Source organism: Triturus cristatus, chromosome 4_2, assembly GCF_964204655.1.
Source record: "Triturus cristatus chromosome 4_2, aTriCri1.1, whole genome shotgun sequence".
Classification (NCBI taxonomy): domain Eukaryota; kingdom Metazoa; phylum Chordata; class Amphibia; order Caudata; family Salamandridae; genus Triturus; species Triturus cristatus.
The window spans coordinates 356,660,520-356,687,019 of NC_140586.1; the positions used below are offsets into that span (position 1 = coordinate 356,660,520).

General features: G+C 45.9%; 1 protein-coding gene across 1 annotated transcript in view; it reads right to left on the minus strand.

The window, feature by feature from the left end:
* Positions 1-26,500, minus strand: part of XPR1 (xenotropic and polytropic retrovirus receptor 1) — a 587,601-nt gene that overhangs the window by 541,498 nt on the left and 19,603 nt on the right. Inside the window, exon 2 of the mRNA XM_085601765.1 lies at positions 7,528-7,579. Within this exon, the coding sequence (XP_085457891.1) occupies positions 7,528-7,579 (52 nt within the window). The remainder of the gene's footprint in view (positions 1-7,527; positions 7,580-26,500) is intronic.

Sequence of the window (26,500 nt, forward strand, 5' to 3'; positions counted from 1 at the left end):
TTACAGAGAGAACATAACTGTGATAACACCCTTTGGAGATCCCAAGCCTGGTTTACAATCATCCTGGTAATAAACATAAGACTTCCCAATCCTAATCCCTTCATTCAGAGAAATACTCTTGGGCCCAGAAGGGGACGTTCCCCCCCTCGTAGATCAGGGTCTCCTGATTCTGACGGTATGGAAGATTTCAGGAGACAGTGGCAAATCCCAGGGCTTTCACCAAATGCTTTCTGACACATTTCTGAGTCATGGGCATCTGGAACAAGGAAAGCATATCGACTGGCATGGAACAAATGGGTTTGCTGGTGTTTTCAACAAGGTTATGATCCTGTTTCAGTTGATTTAGTACATGCTGTTAACTATCGGTCTAAACTCTTCACTTCAGGCCTGTCTTACAGATCCGTCAATGTCTATAGATTCGCTATTCCTGCAGGCCACTCCTTAGTTAATGGCCTCTCTGTCGGACAGAATTTACTAACCTAAAAGATTATGAGAAGTATGAGAGTTCTTAATCCTCCAATCGCTAAATATTCAGCCCTATGGGTTGTTACACTTGTACTTCGTACCCTATCCTCCGGTGGAGAGAACTCCTTACTCTGTCTAAAACGCATCTCTTTTAAACTTACTGTCTTACTGTGTCTAGTATCCTTCAGAAGAACTTCTGACATCAAAGCTTTAGATATTTCTAGCAGGGCCTTTCAACCAGAGGGTATTTTTACTTCAAAAAGAGAATCAAAACTATGTCCTCCTCTATCTTTTACCCCTTTTTTCCTCAGAATGAAAGACTGTGTGGTGAAATGTCTGAAAGAATATGAGAAAAGAACTCAAAGTCTAAGATTGAATGAGACTCCATTATTAATTTCACACAGATCTCCTCATAAGGGAGTTTCCTCACCAAACTTAGCAAGGTGGGTGAAGGAAGTTATGTATGAAAGCGGAGTAGACACCTCTATCTTTGGAGCACATTCTCTCAGAGGTTCATCAGCTTCCAAAGCCTACTTTCTTGGTGGGGGGGTTGCAAAAAATACTTAGGGCAGCAGACTGGTCAAATGATAATATATTTAATAGTTGCTACTTTAGACCAATCTCTAATGTGATTGATAATGTACTTAATACACATTGAACTTGCATAATATGGTGTCCGTATCGTGCCATAAAATTTAGATTTTTCACAGCCGGCTAGGCAGAAAATCTGGATTTTATTAAGGACACGGAGGCTAATATTATTCCACCACTTTTTCGAATTGAAACCCACCCTTATGTTTTTAAGAAAACATTACGGAAATCTACTCTTCTTCTTTCAGAATAAGAATTTCCTTTCTCCGGACCAGGAGTTGGAAAGCTGTCTTCATTTGCACTCCTGATTTCTACACGTTGAACTTTTTTCTTCGCACTCTAACAAAGAAGAAAGATGGCTGGTCATAGGAGGACTTTATATCTCATTGGAATGTTCACTGAAGTTCTATGTTCTTCAAATGTTGCTGCTGAGCTGTGGCAATAAAGGAGATTTGCATAATATTAGCCCCAGTGTCCTTAATAAAATCCAGATTTTATGCCCAGCAGGCTGTAAAAAAGCTACATTTTTGTGAAAAACGGTCAGAGAGGAACAGCCTCTCAAACTCAGGTAGCGCATTTCACAACTTCGGGACACCCTCACCTCACCATATTGCAAGCTGTGCCCATCACGTGCCACATGGAAGTGAAGCCTGGCTGCAGCTACCTCACTTATCCCCAGTATGAGGCACAACTGACCATGGCACAGTATCAACCACGCTTGATCATGTGCAACGGGGGACAGGCACCGGCAGCTGTGGCTACTGCTCACAATCCAGTATCATTCACATACACCTACACCTTCACCTCACCTCACCTCACCTCACTGCAAGCTGTGTCCATCACGTGCTACCTACAAGTGAAGCCTGGCTGCAGCCACCGATCTTAGCCCCAGTATGAGCCACAATTGAACATAGCCCAGTATCAACCACACGTCATCACCTCACAATACAGCAAACCGTGCACTTTCGGTGCCAGAAGAGGAAGCGCAGGTATCGCTGCAAGCAGTTCACAAATACCGGGTGAAGTCTGTGGTTAGTACTGGTATTTCTGCCCATTGTCTCCAGACCCTGGAGAGGTATGATTGTAACTCCTAGCCAAGATCCCCTTAATTTCCTGGGCTCCTCAATGAGAAACATGCTGGAGTATTCAGGGGTCACTTTACAAAACAATAGGTAATCACAAATGTCCAAAAGGACAGCTCTCTGAGAATAGTCCTATATCAAACGCGAATATTGAGGCGGTTACACCGATCAGATGGCCTGATCAACTCCAGTATGGCAACAAAGTGCTCTCCATAGGGCTTAGTCCCAATGTATGTCTTTGTGTTTTTTCCTAAAAGGACTCTGAATGGGTTCGAGTTACTGCAGCACTTTATAAACAGACTGGCAGGCATCAGAAGCATACATTAGCTTTGGGGGCTAACCCAACAGGGCTCAGCACCAAGTTAAATCTTTAGGGATTCTTTTTACGTGCACTTTGAATGGTCCTGAAAGAGCAGTCTGGTGTGTTCAGTTCAAGACACCTCAGTGGGCTTTGACTTGTGCCGCTACTGAGCACTGTAAAAAAAAGTCCACTCGAGTCTGTAACTGGGACAGTCACAAAGAGTGGGGAGGACAAGGGGTTTTTCAATTAGTCTATAGTCACACATTAATGCAAGAGGTTTTTTGGTGACCTGGGTCCTCCAGTGGAGTAGGGTCACTAAAGAGGTAGATAAGAAACCTTCAGGAACCAGTGTCTTCAAACTTGGGAGTTGTAGTATAACATTTCAGGTTCCAGCTGGATACATGGCTGTTGCATCCTATTACATGTACATGCACGTGCTGTGTTTGATTTCATCTGGTCCCAGTATTCCACTGGAACACTCTTGTGGAATGCTGTGAGCCAGAGGAGTTAGAGATTCAGCCTCGACCTGTTGGCTGCATTTGCTGTGTCGCAGAATAAACCTTCTTCTGTTTTCCAAAGCGCTATGTTCCATATATTTGGAGACATTGATTGCTATGTTAAATGTTTACAGGATGATATTTTGATTTTTTCAAGAAATGGGAATGACCATATGGAGCATCTCATAGAAGTGTGCAGTAGATTGGGGCGTTCTGGGCTCACCCTCAAGAAACATAAATGCAAATTGTTTAAGAAGTCTGTGGAGTACTTGGGTCACATCTGGTGATGAAGTGATACCAAAAAGATCCAATGTTAAAGCCATTGTTTCTGTTCCTGCCCCCACCAACAAGGATCAGCTATTGTCCTTCGTGGGCATGTGTGAATATTATAGCAAGTTCATTGTTAATTTTGCAAACAGAATGAAACCTCTAAGGGCATTGGTGAGGCATAATGCTTCGTTTGATTAGTCTGATGTTCAACAACTGGCTTTTGATAACATTAAGTGTGATATTGTGATGGCTCCTACTCTTAAACCGTTCTGTATGGGTAAATTGTGTGTGATCACTGTGGATGCCAGTTTGTATGGTCTTGGAGCTCGGTTATCCCAGAAATGTGGCAAGGAGGAGTGGCATGTTTCTTTTGCTTCCCGCACATTGAATGAATCTGTGCGCAGGTATGCAGTCATAGAAAGGGAACTTCTTGCCTGTGTGTGGGCGGTGGAGCACTTTAGGAACTACGTCTGGGGTTGCATTCTTAGGACTGATCATAAGCCCCTAGTCAGAATCTAGGCTCCTGGTGGTGGGTGGAATTCCACAGCACGCATCGCCAGGTTAGCTTCTATCGCCAGGTTAGCTTCCAACTCCAGTATACCTTTACTGCTGAATTTGTGCCTGGGAAGAAAAACGTCACTGCCAATTGCCTCTCCCGGTTGCCAGTTGGTTGATACTGCTGATGTGGGTGAAGTAGATATGGTGGCCGGGATCAAAGATGTTTTTGATGGGGAATTTGCTAGTATTTCTGAAGAGTTGTGGAAGCAGTGCGAAGAGTCAGATGAAGTGTGGAAGGATGTGAAGAGTTTTGTGCTGGATGGCTGGCCCAAAAGGCCTGAATTGAAGCCAGAATGGGAAGGCTTTTACAGAGTGACGGAGCAACTTGAAGTTGAGGGTGGGTTGTTATTTAAAGGCAGTAAATGTATTCCTCTGAGCAGAGTTCGTGATGTTATTCTCAAGTTAGCCCACAAAGAACACCTGGAAGATGTGAGCCATGAAGCGGTTGGTGAGAGTTCACTTTTGGTGGCCAGGTACAGACAGGGTGATACACAGAGTGGTGAGGGAATGTGAAGTATGTGCTTCTAGTGAAAAGATGTTGAAGGTTAATGTCCCACCTTTGAAGAGTGTTGAGTGGGCTGTTTTGCCGTGGCAGAAGTTAGCTTTTGATATTTCTGGACCTTTCAATTTTTTGCCTGTGGACCTCCGTTTTGCCTTGGCATTGGTGGATTACCATTCCAAATGACCTGAGGTCAAGTTTGTCCCACATCCTACCTCTGGCGCCGTAATTGAGTTCCTCTAAGACCCTCTACACTGGTAACCGTTAACGGGGTGCAGTTAACGTCTAATGATATGGAAGCTTTTCTTAAACACAGTCACATAAAACATGTTACCACATCCCTGTAAGAACTCCATGAAAATGGTCAAGTGGAGAGTTTTGTTGTGGAAGCACATGCTTCTGGGAGTAATTCAAGGAATGTTTTAAGAGAGAAATTGTGGATGTACAGGATTACCCTGCACGCCAGCACCAAAGTCAGTCCATTCAAACTGTTGAAAGGGAGGAACCCTGCGTCTCAGTTGTGTCCCTGGTGGTTCAAAATTAAATGCTGTTTGGGTGAGAAGTGTGGTGTGAGTGAGGTAGCTGAGAGAGTCAAGCACAAGCAAAATAAGTCCAAGGAATGGTATGACCTTCACAAGCCCAGGTCTTGGAAGGGGAGGTCCACTGGTTCAGTGCCAAAGTAATCTGAGAAAATCAATCACTCTTGGTGGATTCCACAGATACCCACTCAATCACACACAGCAGTAAATGAAAGTAACATACCCTATATCTGTCACTCCTTTCCTCCATCACACACCTACGCAAAGCAATCTAAAACAAGAGCACTACCTTGGACACTCATACACAACACCAAAATGCTTTCCACAAAGGCCAGATTGTAATTCAAATCTCTTTAAACCAATTACTTCCCCTCTGTGTATTCAGCTACTCATCTGATGATGCGCTTCGGCTCCTTGTCAGGGGAACAAAGTGCTATATAACTGGAGTTACAGTACAATACATTGGGAGGGTCTGCAATAATAAGGGTAGTAGAGAAAACTTCAAATCTGATTAACTCACACTGGCAGTCAAAGTATTTCTCACAATTTCCCCTTGTGGGCTTGAGACTGTTTTTGGCATGCTGGACTAGGTTCCAGAGGCAAAGCATCTGCGAGACACCGAAAGGACCAAAGAAATGGTATAACCTCGCCAAGTGCACCAGGTAAGCCACTGGTCACGCCTCACACTGTCTCACCTGTACTTCTTGGATATCACTACAGCTCTTTGAGCACTGTGCCGACACTACCACCACAGCTAGTCATCCTTCCTAAGGTAGCATGCAAGGTCTTTGGGTCAGTGTATGTGGGCAGCCATTGGCTCTTTCCCTCACTCCTCGTGCTGAAGGAGATCAGTTGTCCTGCTCCATCTTCAGCAGACAGGGAAGTAATCCACCAGGGAAAGCTTTCCCAGAGCTTGTTGCTAGTTGTCAAGGCAACGGACCACAGAGGTTCTGTTCCACATTGTGACAAGCACACAGGTCACAGAGAAGAATCAGAAGGGACCAGGACTTGTACTTAGCCCACAGGCCACTATAGGATAGGCCTGTAGACTAAATAGAACAAGACAGCCCACTGGCTGATAGCTTGGCACCTCACAGTCAGCAATGATGTTGCCATTGAAATTCCGGGCAGGGTTAAAGCCAATCACTTGTTTTTCTAGGACCTTAGTATATAAGAAAATGCACGGGAGCTGACTGGAAAGGGAGTATTTTTGTATTCAGCTCCATGTCCTAACAACTGATAAGAAACACTTGCATAAATCAGGAGGTGTAGGAAGGGCAAAAGTTATATGGAACAAAGGGGTATTCCGGAGCCCGGGAGGAACCAGCCCACAACATAGGACACACATGGTGAGGCAGGGCTGCGAAGGGGAAATGCGCACCTCTTATGCACATCTTTGGAATCTAGGACACCAATCTAGCAGAATCGCAATTTTACATCCGTGTACTCACATACCCACAGTGTAAGGAAACATATTTGCATAGTGGAGTAACCTCACTGCATTTACACGGACAGCTCTCTAACATACTCTTAGAGGAGACGGGATGCACTCTAGCTATTCTAATTAATATTACCACCAACGAGAGGAGTCAATCGTTACATCAAGAACGTTACTAGCTGGATGCTCTTTCACCAGAGTCCATCTCTGGTAGATTGCACGTTAGAACTGCCAAATGGATTTTCTCTTTGTCAAAGACCACAAGATGAAAAAGTAACAAAACGGGGAAGGGAAAAAGTTTCAGAATGGTAGTGTTGTGGACAGGGGCACTGAACACTCACATCACCGCACTAGAGTGCAAGATGTGCACATTCCGTTTCACAACAAACAGAAGTTTGGCAGAACCAGCCATGACCAATCAGTCAAACTTCACAGGCATATGGTAGTGTGGGCACAAGAGACCTCAACTGGTTTCAAATGACTGACTAAAGATGCCCAATAATAAAGTCGTGGTCAGGTAAAAAACAAAGGATGAATCAATGGTCACAGTCATAGTCACTGGACGAGCAGCAATTTAGATGAGCTCAGATTTTGCCAGGAGGCTTCCCTAGCTGCAGTGGACCCGAATAAATCCCTTTATCTGTTTAGAATGCTGATACAGTCTGCAATTCAGATGCCTGCACCTTAAATGAGAGCTCTGCCCATTTTAAACAAATACTGGGCCATGGTCGACACACAAACCAAAGTGCTAGTCCAGCCAGCAAGTCTTTTGATAAAAAGTCAGAAGACGGCTGTTCTAATATAATCCACTGCATCAAACCTACTAAGCCAAAAAACACCAACATACAACACAATTTGCTAGGACACAATATAGAACTCTTATAATCCACTAAAAAGTGAGAATGATGCCCTCAAAATTTAGACTAAGTACTATACCTTCTTAAATTCTGGGCAGATTAAGAACACTCCTGCAATTAAAAACAACTATAGGAGGTCTCCTTGGATACAGGATACCCAAAGATAGGAGCAGGAGACTTCCCCGAATTAAAGGACATCCTATCTCCTGGAAACCTTGAATGTAGGAACATTTTGAGATTTGTGCAGGAGAGACACTCAGCCTAGGCTGCAAGGATACCCTGTGACTTATGTGACATAAGGGCATGAGACCTCACTGGATGCACGGACATCAAGACTACTGCAGGTGACATTGCTGGATTGAAGGTGATACCGTTTGCAAAAACATAGATAATATAAATACATGACGTATAAGGATGAGGTGGGTCTTACCTTCCATAGAAGGAGCTTGGTCTTGGGCTGCATACAACATCTCCTTGAAAGCCTGATAAATGAAAAATGAATAGATGAAAATCAAAGGAAAAGAAATTCTGAGCCCCAAAGATAGCACACAATTAACAAAGAGGATACAAGCTCACAATCACCAAAAAGATAGGCAAAGACAATAGGTCACACATATGCAAGAGCTATTGGCTTTGACAATGTTTTAGCCAACCAGTGTTGACTGTTGTTCAGCATGGCAAAAGGTTAATGGCATAAATGAGAGTTGCGTGGAATGGAGTGTCAAAGTAGAGTGGAGTGTCGTACAGTGGCATAGAGTGGAGTAGAGTGTTGTATAGTGGAGTACAGCATTCTACAAGGGAGTGGCATAGAGTGTCAGAGTTGAGCGTCAGAGTGGAGTGTGGTAGAGGAGCCTAGAGTAAAGTGGGGTAAAGTACAGTGGTGTAGAGTTGATAGACAGACTGCAGTGGTGTAGAGTGCACTGGTTTTAAGTAAAGTGGTGTACAGTGCACTGGCATACAGTGCAGTGATGTAGAGTGGCAGAGAGCAGAATGGTGCAGAGTGGAGTGGCACAGCGTAGATCGCAGTGGTGTAGAATGGAGTGGCACAGGATGGAGTGGAGTGGTGCAGGATAGAGCGCAGAGGTGTCAAGTAGAGTGCAGAGGCATAGTGTGGAGTATAGATTAGAGTGGCGAAGAGTGCAGTGACAGAGGGGAGTGATGCAGAGGAGAGTGGCTTAGAGTGCCCTGGCATAGAGTGCTGTAGAGTGGCCTAGACCTGAGTGGTGCAGAATAGAGTTCAGTGGCATAGCGTGCATGGACATAGAGTACAGTGGTGTGGAGCAGCAAAGAGGTCAGTGGCGCAGAGTGTAGTCTTGCAGAGCGTCATACAGTGCAGTGGCGTACAGTGCAGTGGTGTAGAATAGAATGGCGTAGAGTGCAGTTATATACAGCAAAATGGTGTAGAGTGGCAGAGCGTGCAGTGGCGTAAAGTATTGCCAATTGGAGAACATTGGTGTAGAGTACATTGACATAGAGTTCAGTGGTTTAGAGTGCATTGGCGCAGAGTAGAGTGGCACAGGGTAGAGTGCAGTGGCATAGAGCACAGTGGTGGATGAAGAGTGGAGCAGAATGACAAGGCACAGAGCGACGTGGCATAGAATAGATTGTTTCAGAGTGGTGCAGGGTAGAGTGGAGTAGCATAGAGTAGCGGCGTAGAGTGCACTGGCATAGAGTGGAGTGGTGTAGAGTGCAGTGGTGCATAGTAGAGTAAAGTGTGTTGGCCTAGCAGAGTGGTGCGGAGTAGAGAGGTTTAGTGTGAAGTGACGTAGAGTGAAGTGGCCGAGTGCTAGAGAGTAGCACAGAGTTCAGTGGCGGAGACTGTAGTGTTGCAGAGTAGAGTGGGGTAGAGTGCGGTGGCGTAGAGTGGTGCAGATTAAACTGGTGCAGGTTACGGTGGTGCAGAGTACAATAGAGTGGCGTACAGTTCAGTGATGTAGACTGCAATGTTGCAGAGTAGAGTGCCGTAGAGTGGCGCAAACGGCATTGGTGAAGAGTGCCGTGGCGTAGAGCAGAGTGGTATGGAGTAAAGTGACGTAGAGAGCAGTGGCGTAGTGTACATTGATACAGAGTAGAATAGAGTGGCATAGAGTGCAGTGGCGTAGTGTATTGGGTTTGATAAAAGTGGTGTAGAGTGCAGTGGCCTAGAGTGCAGTGGCGTAGAGTGGCGAAGAGTGGAGTGGTGCAGGGTAGATTGCAGTGGCGTGGAGTGGGATGGTGCAGAGTGGCGTTGGGTGCAATGACAGATTAAATTGTTTCACAGTAGAGCGAAGTGGCGTAAAGTGCATAGGCAGAGTAGAGTGATAGAGTGCTGTGATCAGAGTAGATTAGAGAAGCTTAGAGTGGATTGGTGTAGAGTGGAGCTATGCAGAGGAGAGTAGCAAGGAGTGTAGTGGTGTACCATTCATTGGCATAGAGTGAAGTAGCGTAAAGTAGAGTGGTGCAGAGTGGAGTGGTGCAGGGTAGAGTGCAGTGGCGTAGAGTTGAGTGAATCAGCATAGAGTGGTATAGAGTGAAGTGTTGCAGAGTAGACTGTTGTAGAGTGCATTGGCGTAGGGTGCAGAGTAGAGTGGTGTAAAGAGCAGTGGTGTAGAGTACAGTGGTGCAGAGTAGAACAGTGGTATAGAGTGCAGTGATGTAGATTACACTGATGTACAGTGCAGTGGCAAAGAGTGGCAGAGTAGAGTATAGTGGTGGGGAGTACAGTGGTGTTGAGTATATTGGCATATAGTACAGTGGCGTGGAGTGCATTCGTTTTGAGTAAGTGGTGTAAAGTGCGTTGCCATAAAGTGATGTGGCATAGAGTAGGGTGGTACAGAGTAGCATGGCACAGAGTAGAGTGGTGCAGTATAGATTGCAGTGGCATAGAGAGGAGTGGCGCAGTGTAGATCATTATCAGGGTAGAGTGAAGTGGCACAGAGTGGAGTGGTGCACGGTAGAGTGGAGTGGTGGAGGGCAAAGGAGCACAGTGACAGAGTGCCGCGACGCAGAGTGGCATAGAATGGATTGGTATAGAGTGCAGTGTTGCAGAGTAGAGTGGCGCAGACTGGAGTAGAGTGACGTGGCATAGAGTGCAGAGTAGAGTGTAGTGACGCAATGAGGAGTGGCATAGAGTAGAGTAGAATAATATTGAGAGATGTAGAGAAGAGTGGCGTGGAGCAGAGTAGAGTGGAGTAGGGTAAAGGGGTGTATGCATGGTGTGCTAGCACACTGCCATTACAGACATGCATCTTCAATTGAAATTATCATACTTTTGCACATGCATACAGTTTTACTGATAAAAGTATACGGCTCACAAACAACAGTTTTTGGAAATGCCACCACCTAATGTATGGATTTGTTTTGATCGTATTAAAATATTTGTTTCCACCTCACAAGTAAACACCACGCTCCCTAGGAAGACTGAGCCTGAACATTTGACCTCAGTCTGTGAATGCACAGCAAATGTGACATGATAAGAACAAGAGTTAAAGGCCTGTTTACAGAAAGTGAGCACTTTGAAGGATACAGTAAATAAAGGGCCACAGGTGGGACAAACTCAAGCTGGACAGCCTAAAACAAATAAAGCAAACAAATTGAAAGCAAGAAAGTGTGAGTTACAAACCACAGAGCCAATGGTAAGCAATGAGCAGAATGCATTCTCAGGTAAGCCTTCCGAATGTCCCCAAGATTTTGTAAGCAAATCAAAAACCAGAAGCAAGGCCCACCATCAGCAAAAAGAAAAACGCAACAGAATGAACACGCGCAGCCACCAATCAACAACAGAATCACAATCCAACCATCAAGTGATGAAAAAAATAAGAGAACACAGACCAGTGCATACTGATTGTCAGACGGCCATAGAACCCCCAAGAATTAAAGGGATGAACGAAAAAACATGAATTCTTACAGAAAGTAACACAACCGCAGAATCACAAGCAGCACAGAAAAAATTGGGATGGCAGAAGTGGATTTACCCCTTAACTTGGGACCACAAATAGCACAGTAGAAATAGAATAGACTGATCACAAACTTGTATGGACCAGAACACACGACTACATGCCCATAATCAGGACTGAGACAATAAGATAACAGACAAACTGACTAGAACAAACCGTGGATGAGGTTAAAAGAGAAGAATCAGACCACACACAAACCATCATCTACACACACAACCTCAACCAAACATTCAAACAAGGAAAACAAAACCGATCCAAACTCATACATACAGGCCATAACACACAACCTGAACACACCTTCAACGGGGCAACAATAGAAGACAACACACAACAGCTCTCAATAACTATAAAAGAAACTGGGCCCACTGTTAGAAGGAGCAAATTAAGGTAAAGAATGCTAGCTCATACAGTAAAAACACGATCACAGACAAGCTCATACTTAACATACTTCAGAACTCAAAGTCCACCGTTGACTAAGCTATCACTAAAATGACAGTTCAGATTGTAAACTGAATATAAACAACCCTAAGTCTACATTCTGCACACACAATCAACAAAACCTCTCACACAGGAGATATGAAATATCAAACCAGGTGTGCACCCAGACATCATACCAGAACCATTACCAGCTCTCAGGGACCACTGTCTACATCTTAAAAGAGCACATCTACTTAATAGACAAACAAACTTTACAGGCGGCATGTATACTGAACCTCACAAACAGCAGCCAGTACCTTCAAACCACTTACCACACTGACACAACATTACAGGTGTTAGTGATCAAACAGACCAAACTGTGCCGCCAAAGAGAGAGACCATTAAGAAGGGGACAAAACATGAGGCTGCCAGGCCAGAGTACAGGGATAACCAATACCCATCATCCTAGCCAAATACAACGGACAAGGAACAATCTCTACCAGAAGAAGAACTACACAACAACATCACACTGACAGGCGCTTGCACTTGAATACACATTCTCATAAGTGCTAGAAAGTAAGCGAAATATTGATTTTAAAAAATGCATTCTTTATCAATAGGACACACATATTGCATTGGCAATATATCTGATGTTAGCCATCACTTGCCTCCCAGCTTCCTAGGCCACATTCCTTTTGCGGCTTAAATATCACATGCCATGCTGCAAATTAACCAACAACAGCTTCTGATGGACCACCCCTCCAGTTCTGTAGAACTGGGACATCTTCTCTGCTGTCTTTGGATTACAAGTCATACCTTTCCTATGACAAGCCCTATGGCAAACAACGTTTATGGTGAGTAAGTAGCAATGTATGGTCTAGTTAAGTATTTTTCATTCATTAATATGGTTTGCGGCTCTTTTTGTAAAATGTACTGCTGATGTTTACTTTTATAGTGCATACTAGTGCATAGTACTACGTGGTGCTGTAATACTTGTATGGATGGATGTCATGAATCGATTAATGATTATGCTAAAATAATAAAGAGGTATAAAAAAAAAAGCCCTATGGCAAACAATTAGCACTACTTGGCAGCACCTTTTGCTCTATAAGTGGATCATACACCATGTAGTTTCCCCCTTGCAAAATGTTTGATAATGTTACTGGGATTGCTTTGGTTATCTGTGGACAGGTTCAGCTATTTCGGCGAACACCTCTGTGTCAAGTCAGTCAGTCAGTCAACATTCCTTTATTGCATAATTAATTAAAAGCATTGCTATATATGTGCAAAAAGGCAACAAAAAAAGAAAAAAAATGATATATATATATATATCATTTTAATTTTAGGCTTATTTTTCAAAACCTCATGTGTTCACGACAACTTTGATTCAATACTTTTGTTTTTTACAACTATGACTCCCTTTGCTTAATAGCAGTACTGCTAATTCGTGGCGGTGCCTACAGCTGCTTGTGACAGAATACGGTTCTGCTAGCAAGATGCAGCGTCCTGTTATCTTGTTCCTGGTCAGATGTTTTATTCAGTGTCAAGTATTCTGTGAATGTTATTTCTTCCAGCAGTTGGTGATTGGGTGTCCCTAGAGTGACCCATCGTGCAGCTGGTAACAGCAGTAGCTATGTCATGTCATAAAAGGGACTATTGAGGCCACCTGCTCTTTTCAGTTGTTTTGTTAAAATTACACGGATAAGTGGAACTGTTTCTTCACTTGTGCCAGAATGGGAAGCACGTTTTTTATTGCCCGTTAGGGGAAATTTCTATATTTCGATGTTATGCTGACTTTGGTACAAAGTAGCACTGGTGCCAAAGATCGCAATTTTGTGGAACTGAACAATGCGCTGGAAATGTGGAGATTTACAAAAATACAATCAGTCACGGGTCAAGTTCAGCCATGGCTGGGCACTTCAGGTGGAGCACAGCCTTTTCATGTTGTAGATCAAGGGGGACACATTAGAACAATATAAATGTAAGATGGACACAGTGACTTTGCCTTGATTCTGCCCCCTGCTGTAAAATGGTATCCACGAGAGAGCCGCACCCAAAGAGCATGAACCATATAACAGCTGAGACCAGTGAAAAGGCTGAAGGAGGGTGGGCGTGGAGAACTTAAGTAAATGGGAAAAAGAATCAAACAACTCAGATCAAAGCACAGAGCACCCTGAGATTAAGCAGCACTTAAACAGCAACGGGCGAGGAGCTAGAGGAGGGAATGGTGGGGCCAAATGCAGGATAGTGAAATGATAAGGGTAAGGGGAGTTAAGTGATGCTGGAAGGCAAGCTTCCCAAAAATCAATATGCTCTTAAATCACTAAACAGAAGAAGTTTCACAATCCTCTCTGAAGGATCAATTGTGGCTCCCTCGCTTCTGAAATTAGAGTATCAAAAGGCTCTTTCACTGGCAAAGCAATGAAGCCATCCCTGCCCCCTGAAACTAATTATACCCTACAACATCTCTTCCGTTGCTTGTCTAAGGCCAATTTTATTAAACATTGCAACTGTAGGAATAGTTACACTGCCAATCGCTAAAAGTTGCTATCCAAGGCCTGTACTTGTAAAGTCTGTTTAGACACAGTCACCAATCTGCTGTGGTGCATCTCAGCCTATGAGATCTGCGCGACAGGAGGCCCATTTTTACTACCTCTTGTCTCAGCCTGCAAGACCTCTATAAGCAGAGGGTAAACCCTACTGTGTATAGGTCTTAACTGATGGACCTGTGTAACCGAAGCACTTGACCTAACATTTCAGACTTCAAGATCTCTAAAACCAGCAAGAGAATGCTGTGGCCTAGGGCTTTAGCTTTCAAGTTATGTGTAACCTGAAAGAGGGCCCTATCACCTAAGACCCTTGAGTAAGACTTATGTAACTTGGACAGTAGTGATACAGTCTAAACCTTGCAACTAACATCCAGATAATCACAGTAACACATGTATATTTCAAAACAGATCACTTTAGTACCGTCTTACCTCAAGCTATAGATTTATGCTACACAAAACCTGACCCAGTGAAATCTAAACCATCTGTTAAAAAACTGTAATAACACCAGGTCCCCAATAAGGTCAAGCAACGCATGAGAGTGTGCGCGGTCTAATACTTGATCCTACAAACCCGTCTAATCTAAGAAATAAATCTGTTGTGTACTGCCCGCGTAATCCAGAGGACTGCTGTACTGCTAAATCCCTCAAACTGTACAATGTGCAACTCTGAGATAGCTCTGCTGTCCGAAGTCTGAAGTAAGTAAAACCTGCTATCTAACAGGTCTGTGCAACGCAGCTGGTAGCTCGGCTGCTATGGCCCAGAGTGTAAGGTGAGTGTAAAAGGAGAGATAGCTCTGCTGCATAGGGCAAAGCCGTGTAACCCTCTGTAAACTGATGCAGGCAAATCCTATTCTAGTTCAATACGTTCTGATGGTTACTCAAGGTAATCAATCCCTTAAGGGCTGGATAGAACGCGTGCAGCGAAGGCACAGTAGTGATGCCTCAAAAAAGGTGCGCTCTCAGGAAAGGCCTACTTAATGAGTCTGTGTCCAATATGCATCATCGGCCCTGCCTGGCAGCACCACGTCACACATGCTCAAATTCTCTCATACACACAATTACATGGCAGCACACTTGTGGTTTTTGTGGCATGGACTTGCACAAACCCCTATTCTGCAAAGCCTTTGTCTCTCATAACAGACTAATCCCTGAAAAAAACAGGGTAGCAGCAAAACCATTACGGAATAACAATGCTGCCTTCGGCTGGCACCAGTGGGTTCAAGAAAGTGGTCCCATCATCCAATCACAGTATGACCTCACCGTCGCCTTCGGGAGAAGATGACACCTTTTACAGGAGAACCAGTAATTGTACCTAGACAGAGAGCCTTCTCTACGCATCCAGATGTAGCGGTCACACCAGAGAAACGAGGTCACCACTTATCACGCAAGGACTCAAACTTGCAAACAAAAAATACATGAGCATTCCGGTCTAGCAATACGCACAGAGTAAGCAAGACATCCCGCTGCATAGAACTAGCAATAACAACAAGACAGCAGAAAAGACGGCCGAACTCTCTCTCCACAAAGAACAATAACACCCGAGACAGCCAAGGCACCTTGAAGCATACATATCTAGCAATAACGAGACAGCATGGTTATTGCTTCGCTAACAGATCTAACAAGAACACCCAAAACAGCACAGCCAGCTATCCACAGATATCAAGCAATAACAACCGAGATAGTTGATCTGTCTCCAAACAATCAGATCTAGGAGTAACACCTGAGATCTAGTAATAAGTAAAGGAGCAGAACTATCATCGAGCATACACACCTAACATAAATACCCTTAAAAGCAGAGCCATCTACAAACATACAAATCTAGCAATAACACCAAAGACAGCTGATCCATCTATCCTTAGATCAAGCAATAACAACCACACAGAGCAATCTCTAAGCTTAGATGCAGCAGTCACATCCACGACCGCGATAAAGCCCTGAACACCCAAAAATAGGAAAACACAAATTAGCATGCAGACCTAGCAATAACACCAATAACATCAGTCATGTATCCATCAAAAACACTAGTAGTAACTCCTGGGGCAGCTGTGCCATCTTGAAACATCCAGATCTAGCCAGAACGAGAGCAGACCCTCTCTTGCATGCCGACGTTCCATTCACACACAAGTAACCATGGCCATCTCTTGACACCACCTCTAATACAAAAGCTCAAACATACAATAAAAAGTACAACTTAGAATGCAGATTTAGCAATAACATCAGGGACTGTATTGCAGCCTCTCCACCAAGAACTATAGCAACACCACCAGGGACTGTATTGCAGCCTCTCCACCAAGAACTATAGCAAGAACACCAGGGACTGCACTGCAGCCTCTCCACCAAGAACTATAGCAAGAACACCAGGGACTGTATTGCAACCTGTCCACCATGAACTATAGCAACATCACCAGGGACTGCATTGCAGTCTCTCCACCAAGAACTATAGCAATAACACCAGGGACTGTACAGGCAGTCTCTCCACCAAGAACTATAACAATAACACCAGGGACTGTACAGGCAGTCTCTCCGCCAAGAACTATAGCAACAACACCAGGGACTGCATTGCAGTCTCTCCACCAAGAACTATAGCAATAACACCAGGGACTGTACAGGCAGCCTCTCCACCAAGAACTATAGCAATAACACCAGGGACTGTACAGGCAGTCTCTCCACCAAGAACTATAGCAACAACACCGGGGGCTGCATTGCAGCCTCTCCACCAAGAACTATAGCAACAACACCAAAGACTGTATTGCAGCCTCTCCACCAAGAACTATAGCAACAACACCAAATACTGTATTGCAGCCTCTCCACCAAGAACTATAGCAACAACATCAGGGACTGCATTGCAGCCTCTCCACCAAGAACTATAGCAATAACACTAGAGACTGTATTGAAGCCTCTCCACCAAGAACTATATAGCAATAACACCAGAGACTGTACTGCAGCCTCTCCACAAATAACTATAGCAATAACACCAGGGACTGTACTGCAGCATCACCACCAAGAACTGTAGCAATAACACCTGGGACTGCACTGCAGCCTCTCCACCAAGAACTATAGCAATAACACCAGGGACTGCACTGCAGCCTCTCCACCAAGAACTATAGCAATAACACCAGGGACTGTATTGCAGCCTCTCCACCATGTACTATAACAATAACACCAGGGACTGCACTGCAGCCTCTCCACCAAGAGCTATAGCAATAACACCAGGGACTGCACTGCATAACACCAGGGACTGCACTGCAGCCTCTCCACCAAGAGCTATAGCAATAACACCAGGGACTGCACTGCATAACACCAGGGACTGCACTGCATAACACCAGGGACTGCACTGCAGCCTCTCCACCAACTATAGCAACACCACCAGGGACTGTATTGCAGCCTCTCCACCATGTACTATAACAATAACACCAGGGACTGCACTGCAGCCTCTCCACCAAGAACTATAGCAATAACACCAGGGACTGCACTGCAGCCTCTCCACCAAGAACTATAGCAATAACACCAGGGACTGTATTGCAGCCTCTCCACCATGTACTATAACAATAACACCAGGGACTGCACTGCAGCCTCTCCACCAAGAGCTATAGCAATAACACCAGGGACTGCACTGCATAACACCAGGGACTGCACTGCAGCCTCTCCACCAACTATAGCAACACCACCAGGGACTGTATTGCAGCCTCTCCACCATGTACTATAACAATAACACCAGGGACTGCACTGTAGCCTCTCCACCAACTATAGCAACACCACCAGGGACTGTATTGCAGCCTCTCCACCATGTACTATAACAATAACACCAGGGACTGCACTGCAGCCTCTCCACCAAGAACTATAGCAATAACACCATGGACTGCACTGCATAACACCAGGGACTGCACTGCAGCCTCTCCACCAACTATAGCAACACCACCAGGGACTGTATTGCAGCCTCTCCACCATGTACTATAACAATAACACCAGGGACTGCATTGCAGCCTCTCCACCAAGAACTATAGCAATAACATGAGGGACTGCATTGCAGCCTGTCCACCATGAACTATAGCAACACCACCAGGGACTGCATTGCAGTGTCTCCACAGATATCTAGAAATAACATCCAGTGGGCCAAAGGCAGCTGCACCATTCTGAAGTATGTAGAATTAGAACCAATGTGTCATTCCTCAGCAAAGAGTTCTAGCAATACATCCTGGGACATAAGAGTCACACTCGGCAGAGCTCTAGCAATCTCGAAGCATACAGATAGAGCAATAATATCTGAGACAACTGAGCTCTCTCTCCACAAGATTGAGCAGAAATATCTAAGTACTCTCAATACATATCTAGAATATCTGAAACAGGAGAGCAATTGTTTTGTATGCGGAGCTGGCAATAAGGTCCAAAACAGACACCATCTCCAAGTAATATCAAAACAACAAAGCCTTCTCAAAGCATGAACATGTAACAATATCATCCCAGATGACAGAGACATCTCTAAGCAAGCACAGCTAGAAATAACATCGAAGACAGCAGGACCCTCTTCCAACATAGACCCAGAAATGACACCTGACAGAGTGAAGGTATTTCGTAGCAAAGAGGCTTAGCAATAACTGCGAAATGGGAGAGACAATCAATGAGAACATATACTAGCAAGAACAGCAGAGAGAGGAAAGCCATCTCTTCACGGTGATCTAAAATCTGAGACAACATCTCTCTGAATACAGATGAAGCATAAACACCCAAGACAGCACAGCAATCTGTTAGCATCACATTTATAAGCCAGCCTCTAGACTTCAGAGACATCTGTAAACATACAGAGCTTGAAAAAAAAACACTAAAACAGCAGAGAAGCTTCTTAGCATACCAATCTAACAGCCAGACCTAAGACTTCAGAGACATCTTTGAAACAGGCAGATCTTGCACCAAAACCTGAGACGTAGGCCCTGTCCCCCTGGAGAGAGGTCTACAATCTCGCATCTGAGGATACAAATATAGCAAATCACACACGGGACAGCTGAGATTTCCCTTTGGCTGCTGATATAATAAACTGGTACTGGGCCAGACTGCTGTTCAGGGCGTGCAAACGTGAAAGATTTCAAAGCCATCCCTCTGGTGTAAGTCTTAAAACACATACGCTAGAGAATTATGGTGTCCTTTATGGTGGCGGGCGCCTGAGAGGGAGCCAGCGGAAGGATTGTGAACAGAATTGGAAAGGAAAGGTAGCAAACTGAAAAGGACCCGTGGCTAAGGAAAGAACTGAGAGGGAAATGGGGGGATAGGAAGAAGTAAATGCCAAGATGAAAGGGTGAGACAAAACAGGAAAGAGGAAACTAGGAGTGGAGGAGCCCACCATTGAACAGGATGGAAATAGTGTGAGCTAGCAGAGACCAGGCAAGATGAAAGACCAAGAGCGACAAAAAGAACCAGGAACCCAAGACTGGGAGTGAGCAGAAGTAAACAATGGGAGCGAAAAAAAGAAAAAGAATAGAAGTAACCCAGAGGAAAGGACTGGAAGTAAGCACAGAGAACAAGACGGAGTAAACGAGTGGAAAACAATGGAGCGGGTGGGGGAAGTAAGCTGGCAGGAAGTACTGGGAGCAGGTAAATGGAACAAGAATAGGAGAGAGTGGGAATAAAACAACAAGAGCAGGAGAAAAGAAAGAACTGAAGTAAGCCCAAGGAAAGGATTGGGAGCAAGCAATAAGAACAAGCATGGAGGCGAGAACTAGATCTACAAGGAGGAAATGTGTAAAAGCGGCAGAGACAATCTAGAGAAGGAAAGATGTTCAGCAGGCTAGTGGAGCATGGATGGAAAAACTAGAGTCTTGCCTGGGTGCAAGCAGAGACTGGGAGCGAGCAGGTCAACCCATGACTGACAGGAAGCACCATGCCAGTCAGAGCCAGCCGAGGGCGTTATAATTATCCTGCACAGCATTATCCACCCACATCATCATCCAGGACAAAAACCACCAACCGAAGTCAATACACACTAGCTGTTTATAGGTGACTGTAAGACACACTATCAACCTAGGGCCCCACAGTAAAATCCAAACATAGAACCACCTTCTACCCACCTAAAGGCACCCTTGTTGACCGCATTTCTCCCTGCAGGCATGACATCCACAAACATATACAGAACTTGGCCCAGCAACCTCTTTCCTCCGACCCACTTCCCCAAAGAGCCTCCAATAACACACCATTCTCCTGTACTGCTGACCCCAACAGTTACTTCCATTACTGAATACAGCCAACAGATGCACCAACAGCGTTAGCAGTCGCCACAGTTATGGCAGATACTCAATCCGAAACATATACTGGCCACACTTACAATACGTCTTCTCCACTAGAGACTGGTCATCTGGTTGTAAGCATAGCCCACAGTAACCACAGTTAACCCAATAACACCGCATTAACCTTGGATTGTCCCTATAACACAAACACTCCCTCCCAGGTTGAATAGGCCACAGAGCCTCTTGGCTTCCCTTGCCCTTTTGGGATCTGAGGTGTTTCAGGAGTGTCATCATTGCTCTGCAAAGTGCCATTCTTGGCTGCACTTACATCATCTGTGTCTCCACCTTCAAAGCAGTGATAATCTGTAATAGGGTTGTTTCACTAACCACCACAAATAATACACGATTCTGTTCACTTGTTACCATGCTAGCAATGACGCATGTGCTTCATCACTTTTCCCAAAGTCCTGGGATGTGGTGCGTGTTCACTGCTGATGACTGCGGTATTAGTAGTACAGTGAGTCCTTCCTCCATAGTAAGGAGCAGTACTGGATACATTAAATGTACTACTTTCCATGCAAGCAGTAGAGGTACTTTGGTGTTAGCCGTTGATTGCGAGTAATAAAGGGTGATCTAAGCAGTGGCTCTATTATACTGCTTAGCACACGCAGTAAAAGAGCCACTGGTAGGGGTGCTAGCAGTCCTGCTCAGCACGAGCAGTAAAGGTACTACTAGGGTCAGCTGCGCCATTAGTACTAATTAGCACAACTAATACAAGGTAGTACTGGTAGGGCTCAAGCAGTCCTGTTCTGCACAAGCAGCAACGGTACTACTGAGGTTAGCGGCTCCATCGGCAGTGCTTAGCATAAACAACAAAAAATACAACTGGGAGAGGCTCTAGCAGTCCTGCTCAGCACGGGAAGTAAATGTACTACTGGTGTTAGCGGCGCCATCAGCAGTACTTAGCCCAACTACCCACTGAAAAGCGCTTCAACACCTCATCGAGGTAGCGAGCGCGATATAAATGCAAACCCTTCCCTCCTCTATCCCTCCACTATCGTTTTCAATCCAAATAACAGACTAATATGTCCACCGCTCAAATTAATTTCATATTTCCCTATACTAATTCACTACTATTCCTTTTTGGGTACCAGAGTAGCGTACTACCTGCCAAGAAAGCGCTTTGACACCTCATATGGGGTAGTAAGCGCTATATAAATGCAATTACAATACAAGGTATTACTGGTAGGGCTCTAGCAGTCCTGCTCATCTTCAGTGTAGGAGAATAGGATCTGCTTCTTATGGTTACCCCCACTTTTTGCTGATGTTTCACTGTTTTTCGACTTTAGTCTGGCTGGGATCCTGCTATTCAGGGCCCCAGCCTAGCTGCTTCCTCTCTAAATTGATTGCATGTACTTTAGGTACACTCCAGATTGGATTCTGGGGTACCCTTATAAATCCCTAGTATATGGTATACTATGTACCCAGGGCATAGGTACCCCAGAGGCCTACCAGGGGCTGCAGCATGTATTGTGCCACCCCGGGGAAGCCATTTGAAATTACACAACAGGTCTGCTACAGCAGCCTGTGTAGGGTGGTGTATGCACCCCTTACTGAAATACAGGTTACCTATATCTCTCCATATCACTGCACATGTAAACCTATCAGTCACCCCTATGGCAGGCCTTAACAATTCTGAAGGCAGGGTGCTGGGTTTCATGCGAGAGGGTGCCCATGCATGAGCAGAGCCCCTCTGCAGCTTTTGGAACCTTTATTCCGGGATTGTTTGTGATGCAGCCAAACCATATACTCTTATGTGCATTATAACCTCGCGGTAAATGCTAACTTTGGAATGGCTGCATGGAAACATGTCGTGTTTGGTGTCAAAACACCTTGGAATCATACCTCCACACCAGTAACTGGTGTAGGAGGTATGATTCCACCCTAGTAGAGGGAGAAACATGGCACCACCGGTACACCCGGTACCATCACAAAATGGATGCTGCCAGCCACAGACACGAGTCTGCCCTCCTGCTGCTGGACGAAACTCCGGCAGGGGAGGCCTGGACAATAGGTTTCCTGTCACAAGGAGGTGTAACCACCTCCCAGACAGGCTTTAGTATATTGGGGCTGGGTGGGTGCACTCCAAGAGTGCTTTGATGTCTACACTGGGGGCACATTTGGTGTCCCTGTGCATAGTCCAGCTCAAACCGGTTGCAGGAGCACTCAGCCCCTGCTCTGGCGCGAAACTGGACAAAGGACATGGGTGTAGCCACCCCTCTGCCCTGACCCTCCCATAGGTACTCTTTTCTTTTGTTCCTCAAATAGCCATAAAACGTATGCATACATTTCCATGTCTTCAGAAATTTTGTTATTTCACTTGATGTCACTTCATTCATATGTCACCTACTCACACGTGGTCTCACATTGTGTTTTTTGGACCTCCAGTGATGATTGTATTCCTTTTCCTATACCATAAGGCACGTCTGGCATCGAGTTATACTCATTGGTGTTACGATCCACTCCAGCACTAGGGTCTTAGTTCTAAAGAGATATGGAGTCACTGGTTGTGTTCCTCTTTTTTGTAATTATTCACAATTCTTATAGGGTTTCCACTTTTAGAAAGGCATTTCCTTTTGTCACCGCACTTTTGACACTTCTACATATTGATAACTACTTGTGAACATTGTAGTATACTGTACATCTTGTGTCTTTCCCAGCCCAGAAGAGTCACGGGTTAACACCCAGGTGATGAAACACGTGTCGGCTGGTGCTCTGTATTTGAATGACCAAGACTTGTATAAAATATCTACTACAAGAACCTACTGGTGTCGACCTGGTCAATTCTTTCATACTAAGTATTGTAATTTGTGCATTGACACTGAATTTCGTACGTGTGCCCAGTACCTGTTTTCACATTTCTGTGTGGGTTCACACTCACATGTTTATAGGGGTTATCTGGATTTCCCCCTGACCTGGCAGCACCGCAACAACTCATTTCCCTCTTACTTTACCATTGACCAGCTTGAGCGCCATTCTTCCTGTACTCTCAAAACCCCTCGCAGACTCAATATAAAGTAGGAACCCCTGACTACAGGACTTTAGATTTACCTGGACGAAAGTCTGCTACAGAATCCCAGAACTTCTACTATCTACACTACGTTGGATGACCGAAAAATCTCCCTTGGAGTAAAGGAGTTACTCCCCTACAAGGCAGGCACCAAAGACGCATCTGTACGGTTTGTATCGACGTTGCTCCCGAAGGACACAGACGATTTTGAAACACAGGAGGTGGGTTTCCAAGCTTCCCCGAGGCCAATCCGTGCTCTCAGCAACTCGGAGATCCAAAGCCCTTGTGGGGACTGTGCAACCCGAACCCCTGGACACTGCGACCATTTGCAGCAGCATATGCTTCTTGGCGATCCCTGAGCCTGTGCTTTAGGCTACTTGTAGTCCAGACCCCGAGCAGTGATTCCACCGAAGATTGCTGGCCTACACTCCTCGAGTGACCCGTTGGATCTAGTGATTCCTCTCGAGGTCCATTTGCGATCCCTTGTCCGTCGACTTGTGGGTCCCTGAGAAGGGTACTTCGACTTTCAACGGGCTTACCTGGTTGCTCCAGACGTGCCCTGACTCTCCATTGCTTGGGGAGTCCACAGGACCTTGCTGGTCCACACCGAAGCCATTTTTCTCTCACCGCGTGGGTTGCAGTTGCCAAAGCTTGTTGGTCTCCAATCCGGAAACTGGCCCCCCAGCACTCGACATACTTTGTGGGACAGCTCGCCTGCGGACTGTGGTCGTCGTCGTCACCTCCTGGTCCCCATGGCAGTGGAGTCAAGCTTCACCTCTTCGCACCTGAAACACCAGACATTGGAGGCATTCGCCTATCGTGCCCCTGGTCACTGGCAAGTGACCCAGACTCTGTCCCCTCTGCTTTCAGGTTCTTCACATCTTCGATCCAGGCTTAGACCACGCCGGACACTTTTCCTTTCCACAGCAGCAGAACTTTGCACCACATCGCCATTAAAATCAAAGACGATTACCGACACCATTTGACACCTATGCACCCGGCTTCCCTGGGAGAGGTAACACGAGTACTCTGGTGTTCCCGTGGGTGCTGACCCTAGAACCCTCCAAGTCTAAAGGGGTTTACTCAAAGTCCTCTCCTACGTGTCCTTATTCTTTAAAAATTCCAACTGCGACTTTCCTATTGAATTGTACGGGGCTCGCCGCTGTGTTCTCACACTGCACACGTCCCCCGTGGGTCTCCTGTGTCACTACCTTGGGTGGTTCCTTGGGGTCCCAGCGACTCTACATGCTCTAGGCACTGTGTCTAGTCAAGTCGTGGTTCTTATACCACTTTAATATATGGTTTGGTGTCCCCCTGGGGCCCATTGTATATTGTGCTATTTACTGTCGTTTAATACCTATTATTGTGTGCCTTGCTCTCTAACTTCATAAAGAGGTTAGTAGAGAGTGTTTAGAAATAAATACACATGTTTTATATATATATACCTTGTGTGGTTCTCCTTTCATTTAGTTATTCAAGAGGTTATAGTCTGGTAAACCAAGCTGCTTTATACTCCTTCAAGATTTAGCCTGAAGGCTGCTCTGCATAGCTACCACTAGGGTAGCTTTCAATAAAGGTTGTCTGAAACCTAATCATCAATAAGGGTTGTTCGGACTGGTGCAAGGTGCCCACTATAACTAGTGGACAGCATATACCAGGCCAACTTCTCACAACGAGCAGTAACAATACTATTAAGGTTCCATCAGCAGTGCTTAGCACAAACAACAAAAGGTACTATAGAGAGGCTCTATCAGTCCTGCTCAGCATGAGTAGTAAAGGTAAAGTTATTGACTACATTACTACTGCTTCTTGTGAAGGCTCTTGCTCTGCTGCTTAGCAGTAGGAGTAAAGGTACCAAGCATGGTGGGTCTGTGTGTTAGTACAAGATTAGAGTGGACAACACTGCCCTATTGGTAGCAGTGATAAAGATACCACTCCCAGCATGGATCAATGGAATAACGCAAGCAATAAAAGAACCCTGCTAGTGACTATCAGTACTGCTCTGCGGGAACAATAAAGTCAGTACATATAGTGGGACTATCAGTCAATACTGCTGCTTATCACGAGTAATAAATGTACAACTGTTCGCGGCTCTAGCAGTCGCGGGCAATGGGTACTATTCATAGCGGATCTATCAGTCAATACTGCTTACTGCAAGTAATAATTTGCGGCTCTAGCAGTCCTGATTAACCTGATCAAACAAGCACTGGCCAAGGTAACAGGACTGGTGGTGGCTGTCAGCCTTCTGGCTTAGCCAATTGTTGTTTTATCATGGGTTTTGTTGAGAAAGCTGCAGGGCCTGGTCTTAGAAAGAAAGAAAAAAATACAGAAGCTAAAATCAATATTATTTTTGGCCTCAAAAAGCACCTACTCATCTAGTAGTCCCTTGAACTGAAGGAACTACTTTGTGTGTGGAGGAGTTCCTCGTAAAAAGGCAGAATGCGTCTCGCCGGACATGGCGTGAGACGTGCGCTGCTGCCGCCGAGTTTTACTGCCTGTAACTGCGGAGTTGCGGCGGCGGCTGGGCTTGGCTTGACACCCACAGGTGGCGGAGTGCTGGGGGCTCCCGCTGAGGGCTGCTCGACGCCCGGAGACCGAGGCCAGCGGCTTGGAGGGCCGCGGGGGGACTGACTGTTGCCGCACTGCCCGCCATTTTGCCTGTCACCCGATCGCCTGTCACCGCCGCAAAACGGGAGACCTCGCGGCGGTGAGGGTGGAACTGGAGTCGTCTGGGGTGCCGGGGAGGACCGGACCTGCAGCGGACCTTGGGCTGCGGGGGCCGTGGACCCCGGGGATGTCGGAGCTGGGGCGGCAGCCGCCATTTTCCCGCTGACGGAGGCCCTGGAGAGCGGAGGAGACTGGGAGCCGGAGCCAGCTGTCTGAGGCGCTACGCACTGGTAGGGGACGGCGACAGTGGTGACTGTGTGGTGGCGGTGGAGGTGCCGAGGAGAGATCCGGGCGGCGGCTCCCGTGCAGCGCTCCTTGGCTGGACCTTGCATGCCTGGTGCCGGGGGCGGAGAGGCTGGCCGCCATCTTGAGGGCTGGAAGCGCCTTGCGGAGAGGACAGCGCTGGGGGAGACTTCAGGCGAGTGCCGGCGGATGTGGTGAGGGGCCCCGAGACTGGTTGGTGGTGGCCTGTGGGCCGTGCTCTTGGGCCCTGGATTGGCGAGGTGTCTGGCCCGGAGGATCCCTGCGGGTGCCCTTTACCGCGGAGAGT